The 15,963-nt window shown below is 45.0% G+C and overlaps 1 protein-coding gene and 1 long non-coding RNA gene across 4 annotated transcripts in view; one reads left to right on the top strand and one right to left on the bottom strand.

Annotated features, from left to right (window-relative positions):
• Window positions 1–349: 349 nt before the first annotated feature.
• LOC129620657 (uncharacterized) lies at window positions 350–1,526 on the bottom strand. 2 transcript variants are annotated; one of them, XR_008698641.1, is made up of 2 exons: window positions 1,308–1,526; window positions 350–1,159 (listed from the first exon to the last, which is right to left on the bottom strand). It is a non-coding gene; the product is annotated as an uncharacterized LOC129620657 (long non-coding RNA). The 2 variants fall into 2 exon arrangements; XR_008698640.1 differs by having other exon boundaries at window positions 1,379–1,526.
• A 269-nt stretch (window positions 1,527–1,795) lies between these two features.
• The window catches only part of MAP3K9 (mitogen-activated protein kinase kinase kinase 9), an 88,014-nt gene continuing 73,846 nt past the window's right edge, over window positions 1,796–15,963 (top strand). For both annotated transcript variants that reach the window (XM_055538484.1, XM_055538485.1), the window contains exons 1-2: window positions 1,796–2,559; window positions 10,941–11,354. In XM_055538484.1, coding sequence (XP_055394459.1) covers window positions 2,160–2,559; window positions 10,941–11,354 — 814 coding nt within the window. In that variant the 5' untranslated portion in view covers window positions 1,796–2,159. The remainder of the gene's footprint in view (window positions 2,560–10,940; window positions 11,355–15,963) is intronic.

The raw sequence follows: 15,963 nt of genomic DNA, 5'->3' as shown, positions 1-15,963 counted from the left end.
GTGAATGAAACTGGAGCCTATTATACAGAGTGAAGTAAGCCAGAAAGAAAAACACCAATACAGTATACTAACACATATATATGGAATTTAGAAAGATAGTAACGATAACCCTGCATGTGAGACAGCAAAAGAGACACAGATGTCTAGAACAGTCTTTTGGACTCTATGGAAGAGGGTGAGGGTGGGATGATTTGGGAGAATGGCATTGAGACATATATAATATCATATGTGAAATGAATCGCCAGTCCAGGTTCGATGCATGATACAGGATGCTTGGGGCTGGTGCACTGGGATGACCCAGAGGGATGGTATGGGGAGGGAGGTGGGAGGGGTTTCAGGATGGGGAACATGTGTGCACCCATGGCGGATTCATGTTGATGTATGGTAAAACCAATACAATATTGTAAAGTAATTAGCCTCCAATTAAAATAAATAAATTAAAAAAAAAGAAATTAAATAACAACAATAAAAAACGTGAAGCACTAAACTTGCCAAGTAAATCAGACCTATTCCTACCATGGAAGGGGAAAACTTCAGCAGAGATCAGGCAGGACCTCTCAGCATGGGCTTATTTTGAAAAGTCACAGAATCTTCTCATTGAAAATCTATATTGCTGTGAAAGAATTTAAGCACAGAAGAAATGTTCGGGGCCACCTATCTCTTTCTTAAGGTTTGAGAAGTGGAGGATAACAAAAAGATAGATGGAAAGTCTGCCTTGCAGTATCGTTTTGTGTGTATATTCAGCTTTGATTCTTAATCTACACAGGTTACCGCGATCCAAGGTGCAATTCCCCCAGGTGAAAGAAATTCAAGATTTGTAGAAAAATGGAGTCTCTTCAGAGAGACCAAGCCCACTTCACCGACAGCTTTCCCACCCTCAAATTGAGCCCCAATAAAGTGGTCTCTCTCTCTCTCTCTCGTCTGAATTCTAAAAATCGATGATATTGGACTCTCTTCCAACAAGAACCCAAGGAAGGGCAAGCTAGCTGTATGCAGTCCTCATAAAGGGCAAGAACTGTAGTTTTAAGAGTTCTAAAGAGCATTCCAGTGGGCCTGAAGGCCTTAATAGACGAAAGGTTACAGATGGAGTAGGGGTGCAATTCAGTCGGAGGGGAGTCGAAGCTGATCCACCTGGTAGGGACTGGGGCAGAGGCATCTCCTAGAGAAGGGAGAATCCAAATGTAAGAAGGAGCTGGAGAAGAAAGAGCTCTCCCAGAGGGCGCTACCCAGCTCGCCTCTCCTCCGCTCACTCTCAAAAGCTCACTTTAAGATCAAGAACACAGGTGGTGCCCAATGGGAGTCCCTACCCCTTCGCAGCAAACAAAGGGAGCGGTCTCCTTCAGCCTTTTTAGTCTGAATGAGGAGGGCTCGGCTCTACCTTTGCGGAACCACCCATTCCTTTCTCAGGCGCCCAATGAAACCGCAGCCTCTTCCTTGAACACTCCCAGGAAACGGACAGGTAGCTCAGACCAATGGTTGGAGCTGCGATGGGCCAATGGGAGAGAGAAATGGGTCAACCTGGGGTTTGAGAATGAGCGAGCCCGCACAGGGCGGGGGGCGGCGACAGGGGGGACCCGTGACGTATGAGCAGGGTGGGTGGAGAGGGGCGGGGTGGATGGCTGGCGGGGGTCCGTGGCGGCCAATGGGAAGACCGGATAGCCCGGGGGGCGGGCCCGGGAGCAGAAAGGCCCCCGCCCCCTCGGGTCCGCAGGGCTGGGGTGGAGCCAGGTCCGCGTCAGGTGGTCCAGGGCGTGAGGGCGGCGCAGGGGGCGGGGCGCAGCGAGGAGCAGGGAGCAGCGGCCGGCTGGCAGCGGCGGCGGCGGCGGCGGCGGCGGGCGGCTGCTGGCACCAGCTGCGCGAGCAGGTTACCCGCGGCGGAGGTAGCCAGGCCGCCCCAGAGGGGCGATCGCGAAGGCTAGGGCTCCGGCCCGCCTCGCCCTGATGCTGCGGTGAGCACTCCAACTCCGCGCACTTGTCGCCGCGCCCGGCCGGCCCCAGCCCCGAGCGATCCGGCGTTCCCCGCCCCGCCAACCCCGGCCCTACCTGAGGCCGCCGTCGGGGGAGGGGTGTCCCCCCAGCTCTGCGGAGCCGCATGAACAATAGGCGGCGGCGGCTCCTGCGGGCGGCGGCAGCCCCGCACCCTATGGATCGGCCGCTCCATGGAGCCCTCCAGAGCGCTTCTCGGCTGCCTGGCGAGCGCCGCCGCTGCCGCCCCGCCGGGGGAGGATGGAGCCGGGGCTGGGGCCGAGGAGGAGGAAGAAGAGGAGGAGGAGGCGGTGGCGGCCCCCCGGGAGCTGGGCTGCGGCGCGCCGCTGCCCTACTGGACGGCCGTGTTCGAGTACGAGGCGGCGGGCGAGGACGAGCTGACCCTGCGGCTGGGCGACGTGGTGGAGGTGCTGTCCAAGGACTCGCAGGTGTCCGGGGACGAGGGCTGGTGGACCGGGCAGCTGAACCAGCGAGTGGGCATCTTCCCGAGCAACTACGTGACCCCGCGCAGCGCCTTCTCCAGCCGCTGCCAGCCCGGCGGCGAAGACCCCAGTTGCTACCCGCCCATTCAGTGTAAGGCGAAGGCGGGCCCGGGAGCCCGGCGGGGGAGGGGGGCGGGGGATGATGGAGGCCTGGGGATGATTGCGGAGGGAGGGGAGACCTCCCTGAGGGTTAGGTTGGGGTGGGCAATGATTGACCTGGGTATGTGTGTGTGTGCGCGCGCGCCCTCAGGCTGCACGGGCTTTGGTGGGTGCAGTGGGTAAGATAGACACGCCGCAGGCAGGCCTCGCCTGGAACCTCGGGCGCTTGGGCTTCTTCACCTTCACCTGACCACCTCAGCAGCAGCTCGATTCCACATCCTGAAGCCCCAACACCACCGCCCCCCCACCCCGCCCCGCAAATCTGGCAGGATTTTAGGCAAGCTGGTGGTTTCTGTAATAACCTTAGTCCTCAAATCGGGGACCTTCCCGACCTCTTCTATCGCCTGTCCTCGCCCCTTACTTTTCGTTTAAAGGAGATGGTGGTGTCTCCCTCAGGGCCGAGCTGGTTCACAAGTCCTGGAAGCCTCTGAAACACCTTTGAAATACCGTGTTGATTTCTTCGATCCTAATCTTGTATCTCAAAAGTGGTACCTTTAGGAGTCTCACTGAATAATGTGCTAAGAAGGGTGTGTGTGAGAGAAAGAGAGTGGGTGGAGGGGCAGGTGATGAGTGGAGACATGATAGTGAGGGTAAAGTATGTCATTCCCCCCAGAGAGATCAGGAGCACAGGGTAGAGTGGTTAAATCCCAGCCCCTTGACACCTAGACAATATATTTTCTCCTTTCTTCTCACCCTAGATCTTTGCCTATATTTGGTATTTGCCAAATCTCAGGGGAATGATACCCAGGGGTCCCTCCCAGGGCCTTTCTTCCAGTGTCCTGGTTTTCACCAATTTCCCAGGAGCCCCCTGTAACACACCCTGTAATGAATTTTTCTTTGTTTTTTCAAAGGAGTTAACTTGCTATTAGAATCCTTTAATCCGTGATGCTAGGTGGTTTTAGAAGAAAGATGTAAATATCTCCCGGTACAGTTTACACTATTTTGTATTTGAGGGTTTCCATAATTTCTTTCCTGTTAAAAAAGTATTGTTAGTACCCATGTATCTTTATTTATTCCATGTTTTATGTACTTTCCCCCTTAGCAGATTTAAAAAATCATTACCGAAGGATAACTTTAAATAGTTTAAAACTTTCACTTGTAACAGTTATTTCTCTGGTCCTATGACTTATTTTCACCCAAACAATTGTATTATATCTTAACCTGTTTATTAAATCACAGCCATTAGTATAAAAATCATAGCCTCTTTCCTTGTTTTGACTGTCAAATTGACATTCAAGTATTTAGCGTCCTTTGTTTTCTGTTTTATTCAATTAAAAACTTCCTGCTTCTGCTATTTGATCTTTATAATACCTGGAGGTGACAAGTTAAATTGTTTCCAGTTGTTGCATCTTTTTGGCACTAGTTCTGGAAGAGTGAAGGCTAAAGGTCCTAGCATATAATGTCCCAAATAGTGTTGAGGATGAACTTGGTCGCATACTGGAAGAGATGTTGGTCTGGCATGTTAGAGAGTAGTGTAGTTTAAACATGTCATATTTTGAGGTTCTTTGTGGGTGCTGTTTGGTGATTTGTTTTTCAGAGACATCTGGTGTCAGAGTAGAAGAGCTCTGTGAGGTTCGTGAGCAGGAACTGAGTTTCTTTAGCAGCTTTAGTGCTCCCGCTGTCAGAGCAGTCAGGAGTGAACCTGACCGAGGCTGGAAGAACCCAGCACAAATAGCCAGATAGGTCCACACTGCACCATGTTAGAAGCTCCTTCTCCGTTGGGTGCCCACAACTTCACCTTTACGGTAACAAAAGTTACCTTGGATAAAATACATTCCTATATCTAAAACTCAGATGATGAGAAATTAGGAAGCATCTTGTACTTACTGAAATAATTGATTTGAACAACATTGCATCTGAAGGTCTTGTTAAGTTATTTAGCCACACTGGGAGTTCTGATCTTGACTGGGCTTAATTCTTGATAATTCAGAAAATTTAGTTCTAATCAACAACCAATTAGAGTGCCCAGCGAAAGAGAGATACTGTGTTAAATACCAGGGGATAAAGAAATGAGAAGGTGAGGAGGTACTTAAAAGTCACACATGAGGGAAACTGGTGATGTAAATATATAATTTCAGTGCAGTGCTTTGCTAAAAGAAGTTGCTGATCTGATCAAGTGTTTCTGGTCTGTATACTGTGTCCATCGGTTCAGTTACTGTCACTCAGAAAATAAAGGTGATTGACGACCTTGTCTCCAAAGACTTTGAATGAAATCGAGCCTTTGAGAACTTTTCCCCAGTTAGTTTTTCGAACTTCCTCTTTGGGGCATGAATTTTGCTATTAGATTGTGAATAGAAGACACAAAAATGTTAGTAACTCTGTAGTGTCTGACTCTTTGCGACCCCATGGACTTGAGTCAGCCAGGCTCCTCTCTATCCATGAAATTCTCCAGGCAAGAATACTGGAGTGGGTTGCCATGAAAAATGTTCAGTTTCAGTTTCAAATACTGCTTTTCAGAGTGAAACTTTTGTTGCAGATTTTAATCAAAACAGAAGAGGAGGAAATTGCTAAATCTTGTGACAAGGAAAACATATAGGAAGGATATTATAAATCATCCAACACTCATAGAGTGCATTTATCTTCTCCAATGTAGGTATTAGAGTTTAGCTCTCTGTGGGGCTGACAAATATAAATAACCCAGGAGCATGCTTATCTTCTTTATTTTAGTGAAAGATGGAAAATGTACAGTTATATCATCTTTGGAGATCTATCACCATAGGTATTGAGAAAAAGTTTCTCTTACAGGAGAGTTGTTTTTGTTTTCAAGCAGGGCATAAATTAAGGATATGATTGATTTACATTTCTTTTTCTTGTACTCACCAGAAATATAAGGGTATATTTTCAGATGTACTTAAGATTTTTAAATGAGTGATGTGTGTACTATTCACTTACCCCAAACTCATCAGAATGTGCCTATATGTTTAGTTTCTAAGGATACATTTGAGAGACTTCAAGACTGAAAGAAATAAGGATTTTTTCCTGATATTCCTGGAAATATTCTTCCACAGAAACCGAAATATGTGCTGCATGAGACTTGACCTGATTCTTACTTAAAACCAGGTCTTGACAGGAGCAGGGAAGGGAAGGAGTCCCACATGTTCTCAGCTGCAGTGATAGTCTAGTTTCGATACACAAGGACTTCCTAACAGGGAAGAGAAAGGAGAGGACCCTCTCCACATCCCCCACTATTCTGTCTTCTGTCTGCTTGTAAGTTCTCTTCTATGCTTTTCTTGAAGGCTGGTCAAAATATTTCCTTAACTAAATAGCAAGAACATGAGAGTTTATGTTCTACACAGAGAGAGAGAGAGAGAGATCATGGCTTTGCCTTCCCCACAGAGGTTTTGTGTCTTCTGTGGAATGCCATCAGAGGAGCTGTCCTTTCAGCACCCTCGTTCAGAATCACATCTTTTAAGTCCTCATATGTTCCAAATAGGAAAAGGAGTACGTCAAGGCTGTATATTGTCACCCTGCTTATTTAACTTATATGCAGAGTACATCATGAGAAACGCTGGACTGGAAGAAACACAAGCTGGAATCAAGATTGCCGGGAGAAATATCAATAACCTCAGATATGCAGATGATACCACCCTTATGGCAGAAAGTGAAGAGGAACTCAAAAGTCTCTTGATGAAAGTGAAAGAGGAGAGTGAAAAAGTTGGCTTAAAGCTCAACATTCAGAAAACGAAGGTCATGGCACCTGGTCCCATCCCTTTGTGGGAAATAGATGGGGAAACAGTGGAAATGGTGTCAGACTTTATTTTTCTGGGCTCCAAAATCACTACAGATGGTGACTGCAGCCATGAAATTAAAAGACGCTTACTCCTTGGAAGGAAAGTTATGACCAACCTAGATAGCATATTCAAAAGCAGAGACATTACTTTGCCAACATAGGTCCGTCTAGTCAAGGCTATGGTTTTTCCTGTGGTCACGTATGGATGTGAGAGTTGGACTGTGAAGAAGGCTGAGCGTCAAAGAATTGATGCTTTTGAACTGTGGTGTTGGAGAAGACTCTTGAGAGTCCCTTGGACTGCAAGGAGATCCAACCAGTTCATTCTGAAGGAGATCAGCCCTGGGATGTCTTTGGAGGGAATGATGCTAAAGCTGAAACTCCAGTACTTTGGCCACCTCATGCGAAGAGTTGACTCATTGGAAAAGACTCTGATGCTGGGAGGGATTGGGGCCAGGAGGAGAAGGGGGCGACAGAGGATGAGATGGCTGGATGGCATCACTGACTCGATGGACGTGAGTTTGAGTGAACTCCAGGAGTTGGTGGTGGACAGGGAGGCCTGGTGTGCTGTGATTAAGGGGGTTGCAAAGAGTCGGACATGACTGAGTGACTGAACTGAACTGAACTGATGTTTAAATAAGGGGCTTCCCTGGTGTCTTAGTGATGAAGAATCTGCCTGCCAATATAGCAGCCATGGGTTCATTCCCTGGGTTGGGAAGATCCTCTGGAGGAGGAAATGGCAACCCACTCCAGTATTCTTGCCTGGGAAATCCCTTGGACAAAGGAACCCGGTGGGCTACAGTACATGGGGTTGCAAAGAGTTGGACATGACTTAGTGATTAAACAACGATGATAAGTGTTTAAATAAATATTTAACACCTCCTGTGTGTTCACAACTATGCTTCAGACCAGAGGAAAGAAGAGGGTGGATACACAAGAAAATACAGCACTTAATTTCCTTAAGGAGAATTCAGATATCTGAGGAATAAGATATGTAAATATGCATTTATTAAATAGGCACCTACCTTTTCATCCATAAAAAAAATCTGGTAGGAAAAAATATGAGTGCTCCCTCCATGACCCCTTAAGGGATTCCTAACATAACTTACATTTTTCTCAGGAAGGTTCTAATCTCTTTTTGACGTAGGCATATTTTTTCTTGTTCATGTAATAGATAAGATAAGAATTAGTAATCAGTCAGGATTCGTTTTAGGACCTAAAAACACTCAGGCTACTTTAAACAGAAAACAATTTAGTAGAAGAAATTGGGTGCTTGTAGATTTGTTGGAAGGGCAGGGAGAAGAGGCTCTTGGCTAGAACTGTGGGACCAACTCCCAGTCCATTGCAGACCTGGCCCACCAGACAAGCTGCTTCTCTGAGAAGGTACAGAATCAGGAGTTACCATTGAAGTTGACTTCTCCAATACCCTGTTGTAGTTGCTGTCTGGAGATTAGGTGACTACTTGGCCTTACAACATTCCTTCCACATCTGCAAAACTAGTAACCTACCCCCATGAACTATAACCCACTGGGCTCCTCTGTCCATGGGATTCTCCTGGCAAGAATCCTGGAGTAGGGTGCCTTTTCCTTCTCCAAGGGATCTTCCTGGCCCAGGGATTGAACCCACGTCTCTTAATCTCCTGCACTGGCAGAAAGATTCTTTACTACTAGCGCCACTTGGGAAGCCTAATAATTGGACACTGACATGATATTATAGAAAACCCACTTCTCCACAGCCATGCTTACCAGGAGAAGCAGCAAGGAGATGGTCTCCATATCACTTCTGCCTTCTGAATCTTATGCATCTCATTGGCTGAACCAGCACTCTGTCAAGAAGTCTGGGAAATATAGTTTTTAAACTTTCCAGCTTCTGTAGTACTGAAAGGTATACTGGAGGATTGTAGAATGGATGTAGATTATTAGTCTAAAGGACACACCATTTATTTTTCAAGAAGGGTGCTAGATAAGGTGATGATCTTTTGTTGTTGCTGTCATTTATTTACTTTTGTTCTCATAAAACTTTTAAATTTATTTTTTAATTGGAGGAAAATTGCTTTACAATGTTGTGTTGGTCACTGAGGTGATAATCCTGAACAATTGGAACTTTGAGGGTGCAAATGGGCCACATATTTTGTATACTTAAAGGCAGTCCAACTAACTTCCTAAGAGTTTTCCTTGTGCAGACTGCCAGGTAAATTACAAAATATAAATGAACATTAGCCCTAGATGGGATGGAAGTGCTATAACTGAGCAGGAACCTAGTTCTGAACACCACCAGCATCTGAATGGAGAATGGAGACATTGTGGAGCTGGCTGAGAATAGAAAAGAACAGTCTGCAGTGGGCATCTCCTCTTTCGGTCTTGCCAAGAGTTCAGAAATACGTGATCTTTGTGTTCAGTTTTTTCTTTTGTAGCAGTGTGACTGTTCTCTGTATTTGTTTCAGGAGGTCCAGTTCCAGTTCTTCCCCAGATCTGAGTTTGATTTCTTTCTTACTGAAGTAGATTCTCCCCGTTTTGCTTTACTCTCTATTGGTCTCCAGCTGAATGTTCAGCACGTAAAGGACAGTGATGTGTCAGGCAGAGACGATCAGCCCTCATGCATCTTGCAGTCTAGTAGGACAATAGGCATTGAACAAGCAATTATAACCTTGTTGAGTCTTGCCAATAGAGACTGCTATGGGAGTGCTTGATGGGGGCCTGGCCTCGTTTAGCAGAGGGGTTAGGAAAAGTTCCTCTAGGAGATTATAGTTAAGCTGAGACCTGAGACCAGCTGGGTCAGCTGGGTGAAGACAAGGAAAGAGACTGAGAAGACAGAGAATAGGGTTTTCATGAGAGAAACATGATATAGCACTTCACTTGTACAGCAACACCATATCTAACTCAAGATTCATAATCACTGGTGGTTATTATTCTCTATCCATGGAAGTCTTTCCAAACAGCTAAAGATACAGTCAAGTATGGTAGATTCAAACTCTGGATTTGGGATGGGAAATGAGAGGGTGGGGGTGTCACTGGGAACCTCAGGGCTGGAACTGTGGTGGGGGTAAGATGTTGCCTTGGAGACTCCTCTTTCTTGCACACTTTAATCACCAGGTCGTGGTAAAACCAAGTTTTGAAGATTTCCTGATTTTTTTTCCTGATCTCCAGCCTTCACGGCTCCTGAGATTTGACTCTTGTGCTTATGTACCTGGATTACTGCAATGGTCTCCTTAGTGGTCCCTTTTGCTATTACGTTCCACATAGCTGCCAGAGTTGGTTTTCTTTCTAAGTCACAAGTCTGACCCCAGCAAGACTTTGAGCCTCATCTACCCTAATGCATATAATCCAGCTGCCCTGGACTCCTGAAATTCCTGATAGGCTATATACCTTCATGCACATGTTCTTTCCCTCCCCGCCCCCTCCCCCCCCTCCGCCTTTTCTCTTTATTGAAGTAGAGTTGATTTACAATGCTGTGTTAATTTCTGCTGTATAGCAAAGTGATCCAGTTATGCATATACTTACTTTCTTCCTTATATTCTTTTCCATTATGGTTTATCACAAGATGCTGAATGCAGTTCTCTTGTAGGAACAGCAGGACCTTGTTGTTTATCCATTCTATATATACTAGTTTGCATCTGCTAACCCCAGACTCCCACTCCGTCCCTCTTCAATACACTCACCCTCTTGGCAGCCCCAAGTCTGCTGTGTCTGTGAGTCTGTTACTGTTTCATAGATAAGTTCATTTGTGTCATAATTTAGATTCCATGTACATGTGATATTATACGGTGTTTGTCTTTCTCTGTCTGACTTCCTCCCTTCCTATGATAATCTCTAGGTCCACCCATGTTGTTGCAAATGGCATGATTTCATTCTTTCTTATGGCCAAGTAACATTCAATTGTGTGTATGCATCATGTCTTCTTTATCCACTCATCTGTCAATGGACGTCTAGGTTGTCTCCACGTCATGTCTGCTGTGAATAAGTGCTTCATGCCCTGTGTTCTGGCTCACGACCTTCCATCTGCTGGGATTGTCTTCTCCACCTTGGTCTTCATTTCCTGATGATAGCCCTTCCTCTCATTCTTTGGGCCCATTTCAGATGTTTCCTTCCTTGAGAATCCTTTTCCCACCCACCCTCTTAATCCCTGTCCTGTGGTGGGAGTTAGTGATTTCCCTCATACCACCACCGAAGCTCTTTTACACCACACTTTGGCTGATGTCTGTCTGCCTTGGTGCTGTATTACATGCTTCTTGCTACCTAGCATATACACAGTAAAATGTAAACAAGCCACACAATGACTGATCTCCCCCAGTTTTTCTTTTAGTTAAAATGGTTGCTCTCAGTACAGTATTCTTCATGAAGTTCCAAGTAGAAGTTATTTCGTGAATACTTATTGAATACCTACTATGTGCCGGTCACTAAAGATAACGCGCTGGCCACAGAAAAAAATGTTACCCACTTTTCCTATCCTTGGGGAGTTTATTGTGGGGAGACTGAAAGGCCAAGTGAACAGACAGCTTGTTGTGTTTACCCAGCTAGGTAAATGGGTGATTAAATGGTGTTTTTCAAATGTTTTTGACTTGCTCCTTTTTTCCTTTTCTTTCTCAGTGTTAGAGATTGATTTTGCGGAGCTGACCTTGGAAGAGATTATCGGCATTGGGGGCTTTGGGAAGGTCTATCGTGCTTTCTGGATTGGGGATGAGGTCGCTGTGAAAGCAGCTCGCCATGATCCCGACGAGGACATCAGCCAGACCATAGAGAACGTCCGCCAGGAGGCCAAGCTCTTTGCCATGCTGAAGCACCCCAACATCATTGCCCTTCGGGGGGTGTGTCTGAAGGAACCCAACCTCTGCTTGGTCATGGAGTTTGCTCGTGGAGGGCCTTTGAATAGAGTGTTATCTGGGAAAAGGATTCCCCCAGACATCCTGGTGAACTGGGCCGTGCAGATTGCCAGAGGGATGAACTACTTACATGATGAGGCGATTGTCCCCATCATCCACCGCGACCTTAAATCCAGCAACAGTGAGTACAGAGAGGTGGGGCTGGAGGGCTTGAGATCACTTTCAGACCTGGTCCATAGCTTGGGTTGAAGTGGATGTCTCAGGAATCTTAGTGGGCAGTGAAATGCCCTGCTTAAAGCCAGTCCATCGTTTGGGAATTCTCTGCTGGTTCAGTGGTTAGGGCTCCGTGCTTCCACTGTAGAGGGCATGGTTGGGGAACTAAGATCCTGCATGCCACGTGGCACAGCCAAAAAGAGAAAGAAAAAGGAGAAAAAAATTACCAAAAAAAAGAAAAGAAGAAAAGTACCAAAAAAAGAAAAAACCCAATTAGCAGGCATGGTTGGCAGTGTGACTCTCTGATGTACTGTTCAAACAAAACACTTAGATGCGTTTTTCCATTTTGAGGGAAGGGTGGGTGCTTCTGAACACAAAAGTTTTCCTCCTCAGTGAAACAATAGATAAAGCAAACCAATAACATCTGTTTGCATTTCTGTCTGAACTATCCAACCTGAGTTCCCACCAGAGAAGGGGTATAAGAGAGAAGAGGCATGTCGTTTAAGCCATGAGGCCCGTTCAGGTGACCGTGTCAGCTTGGGGAACACGACCTCACTGGTAGACCTACAGCTCTCCTGAGAGCCTCAAGGTGGTATTAATTAATAGTCATAACTACGTAGTGTTTAATAGCAGGGAACTGAGAAGTAACTGTTTATTAAACGTCAAGAACCCATAAACTGGATTGTAAAGCAAGTGTTAGACATAATTAAATGGTGGATTGGTATAAACTTCAGTCTCTTTCCTTAGCTGAATCAGCAGGCCTTGGGAGTATGCTTCTTTTGTGTGGTAATTTGGACTTTCCCTGGCCTAAACTGCATGGTAGAGAGGATACAATTTGCTAAGTGGTATATGCCTAAAGTCACTTTGGGCATCCTGTCCAGAGAGGAGGGCATTAGGAGTTTGGGGTCCCAGAAATTTCACACTCTGTGTCCTTCAGCTTTGAGCCCAGAAATCCTTTAGACCTTGTTTTCCTCCTGGTTGTTCCACATGTGGCTTATTTTTGTCTTGATGCTATTGTGACTCTGTTAACCTTAAAAAATACGTTTTAAGTAACATAGGTAGTAAGTGCTTTTGTTCTAAAAATTAGGAAGTGTAAATAAACAGAAAGAAGGATCACCCATAATGTTTTCCTTCTGGAAGTATATATATTGCATTTGGCATATTTCCCCAGACATTTAAAAAGCATATATGGCCCATATATACAGAAATATACTTTCCAACTTACTTTAAAATAGCATTTGTTACCCCTACCTCATCTACATGCATCCTCTTCCCCTTTAATAAGAGTAAATTTCCTCCTTGTGGGTATGGAGCATTAGATATGTATTTTGGATATAATGCATGTGAAGGATTTCAGTTCCATGAAATAAATCTGGTTTCTCTTTTCCTTCTGCCATTATTTTCTCTCTTTACTATATGATTATTCTCATCCTTCCTGCACAATTCTGTTCTTTAAATGTGTGTGTGTGTGCGCTTAGTCGGTCCGACTCCTTGCAACCCCATGGACTATAGGCTCCTCTGGCCATGGGGATTCTCCAGGCAAGAATCCTGGAGTGGGTTGCCATGCCCTCCTCCAGGGGTTCTTCCCAACCCAGGGATTGAACTCAGGTCTCCCACATTGCAGATGGATTCTTCACCATCTGAGCCACCAGGAAAGCCCTTTAAATGTATAAAATAAGTTAAAACTTCTGCTGACTTCCTTTTTAAGAAAAAAAAATTTTTTTTTCTACCTAGAGATTGCTTTGGATGATGGAGTGAGAATAAGCTCATGTGTTGGTAGAAAATGGGATATAGAAGCTGAATTGTTAAAAATTGCATTCTTATATCCTTATCATGCTGGGTGAACTAGGCATTGTGCACTCATCTTACATAATTGAGCCCATTTAAAACTTGGGCCAGGGTGATTGTAAAAGTTAATAATTTCCTCTATGAAGTTTTACATCTGGGTATAATTTCAAGCTGCAGATACGAGGTTTTACATTTTCTGATTTATGTTTGGAAAGCTAACTTGCTAAGGAGGTACAGGGGACCTGAGTGTCATTCTGTCTCCTTGGAGACAAAAGCCTGGTCCTTTGTCCTAATGTGGGTCTTAGGATTCCCGAGGGGGACCTTCAGGTACAGTGTATGGTGGCAGGGCATACTATTTTAAAGGACCTCACCCAGCAAGACCGCTGATGCCCTGAAATGTCCGTAGTCCACTGGGCTGCTGGTTGGTGCTGATGTTGATGCCTGCTGTAAATCTCACATGTGAGTCGGGGTAACTCCTTGGTATTTGTCTGAGGGTGGCTGTTTGTCTGTGATTGAATTTATCCAACATGAGCCCTGACGACACTGTTGTTCTTATTCCATTGCTGCATATACACGACTTGAAAATCATTTTAGAAATGTTACGTCACTTCTTTGCCTCCAGTTTGAGAGTTGTGACTTCTTTGAGTTTTGCAGACTTGGGGATACTGGCCTGTTTCTCTTGGTTTTTATTAGGAGCGCCAGAGAGTCGCATTTTGTTCAGTCATGTGAGGGCAGAATTCTGTGAATTATGTGTTAGTTGACTTTGAACCCCCAGAGAAAAGAGTAAGGCACACATGGGGGCTGTCTTGTGGAAAAAAGAAAGTAGCTGGTGATAAAATCTAATGGTTACAAAAAGTTCAGTAAAAAAATGATATATTAAGAGACTTAATATATCCTGATGATCCGTTTAAAAAAGTCATGTGCTATTTACGACATATGTGTAGCACAGAACATCTTAGGTTGTTCATGTATCATCTGAAGTAAGTTTTGGTTTAATGTACATAACTTGAAAAAACAAAACAAAGTAACAGTGGCTAAAACAAGGTATACATTCGTGTTTGAAAAGAAGGCCAGGGGTTTAAAGCATCTCCACCTCTCTTTACTGCATCTCAGGGTTGCCTTAGGATCCAAGATGACTTCTGAAATGCCAATTATTTGGTCTGAGTCACAGGCCTGAAGGAGCAGGAAAAGCAGAAGCACAGAGGAAGCTGCTCCTGTAGCTGAGCTGTCTCCCGTTAGCTTCCTAGAGATCCAGCACAACACATCTGCCTGTATTCAGTGGCTAGAATGGAGTCCCGTAGCCATGGCTAGCGCAGAGGCCACTGGGCAGTGGAGGGTTTTATTCTGGGTTGGCATGGATCCTGGCCAATAATCAGGGTCTGTTACCAAGGAAGAGAGAGAACATGGATGGTGGGGAAACAGCTGGCAGTCTTACCATGAAGTCTGGGAACATGCATTGGGAAGAAGTGTTATCTTAGATATTGATTAGATATTTACCATTATACAGCCAATAAAGCAGGGTTAGCCAGGTGCTGGGACGTGTGGCTCAGACTCCTGATTTAAGGCGTGGTTTCTACTACTCTACTGCAGTGCATCATTAACTTCAACATCTCTTCTTGAAACTACTCACTGAAGTCCTGGCTATAAAAGTGGATTTATGTGTCTCTGCTCCTCACACTGGGGAAAGCCAGCCACTTGATTGTTAGCAAAGACATTAGTGAAAGATGGTCTTTTAGTGGAAAGATTGTCCTTTTGGGGGTAGGTAAGTGGAGTTCAGGGTTTTGGCTTAAGGGCATTTGGCAAAATAACAGTTTAATAGGGGCTATTAAAAATAAAATTAGTATAAAAATGAGGTGATGGAAAATGAAAAGCCTTGCTCAAAGTGAAGGTAGTGGTATTACTTTTGTTATTAACGTCCTTCCTCCTGTTAAAAAACATGGAAGAACATAGAGCTAAATGCAGTGTGTATTTTTCCTTTTTTTTTTTTTTTTGGCGTTTTTGCATATTTCTTTTCACCCCTAAATCTTAACTGTGTGTGTGTGCTAAGTCACTTCAGTTGTGTGTGACTGTGATCCTGTGGACTGTAGCCCTCCAGGCTCCTCTGTGCTTGGGATTCTCCAGGCAAGAGTACTGGAGTGGGTTGCCATGCCCTCCTTCAGGAGACCTTCCTGACCCAAGGATCAAACCCGCATCTCTTACATGGATCCATGTCTCTGTCATTGGCAGGTGGGTTCTTTACTGCTAGAGTAACCTGGGAAGCCCCAAATCTTACACAGAAAATCCTAATAAGTACATTGCTTGTAGCATGCTTTCTCTCCCCACTGCCAACTTGCTGTATTGTGACCACTTTCTTATTAAATAAATATTCTTCTACCACAAGATATTTAAAGGTTTTACAGTTTTCCACTACACTATTTTGGCTTCCCAGGTGGCTCAGTGTAAAGAATCTGCCTGCTAAGCCGGAGACACGGGTTCGATCCATGGGCCAGAAAGATTCCCTGGAGAAGGAAATGGTAACCCCACTCCAATATTCTTGCCTGGGAAATCCCATGGACAGAAGAGCCTGGCTGGCTACAGTCCATGGGGTCGCAAAAGAGTTGGACACAACTTAGCAACTAAACAGCAACAACATCTACAGTATTTAGATATAGTATATTAACTAAACCAAACCCGTATATAATCATCATCATCATGAAACCTCTAAATAATAATAACAACAAGCAACTACTGCTTATTGAGGGTTCTCTTTTGGTCAGGCCCTGTCTAAGCATTTTATGTGGGTTCCCATC

The sequence above is a fragment of the Bubalus kerabau genome, chromosome 10, assembly GCF_029407905.1.
Source record: "Bubalus kerabau isolate K-KA32 ecotype Philippines breed swamp buffalo chromosome 10, PCC_UOA_SB_1v2, whole genome shotgun sequence".
Lineage (NCBI taxonomy): Eukaryota > Metazoa > Chordata > Mammalia > Artiodactyla > Bovidae > Bubalus > Bubalus kerabau.
This window is presented reverse-complemented; position numbering and strand designations above follow the sequence as displayed.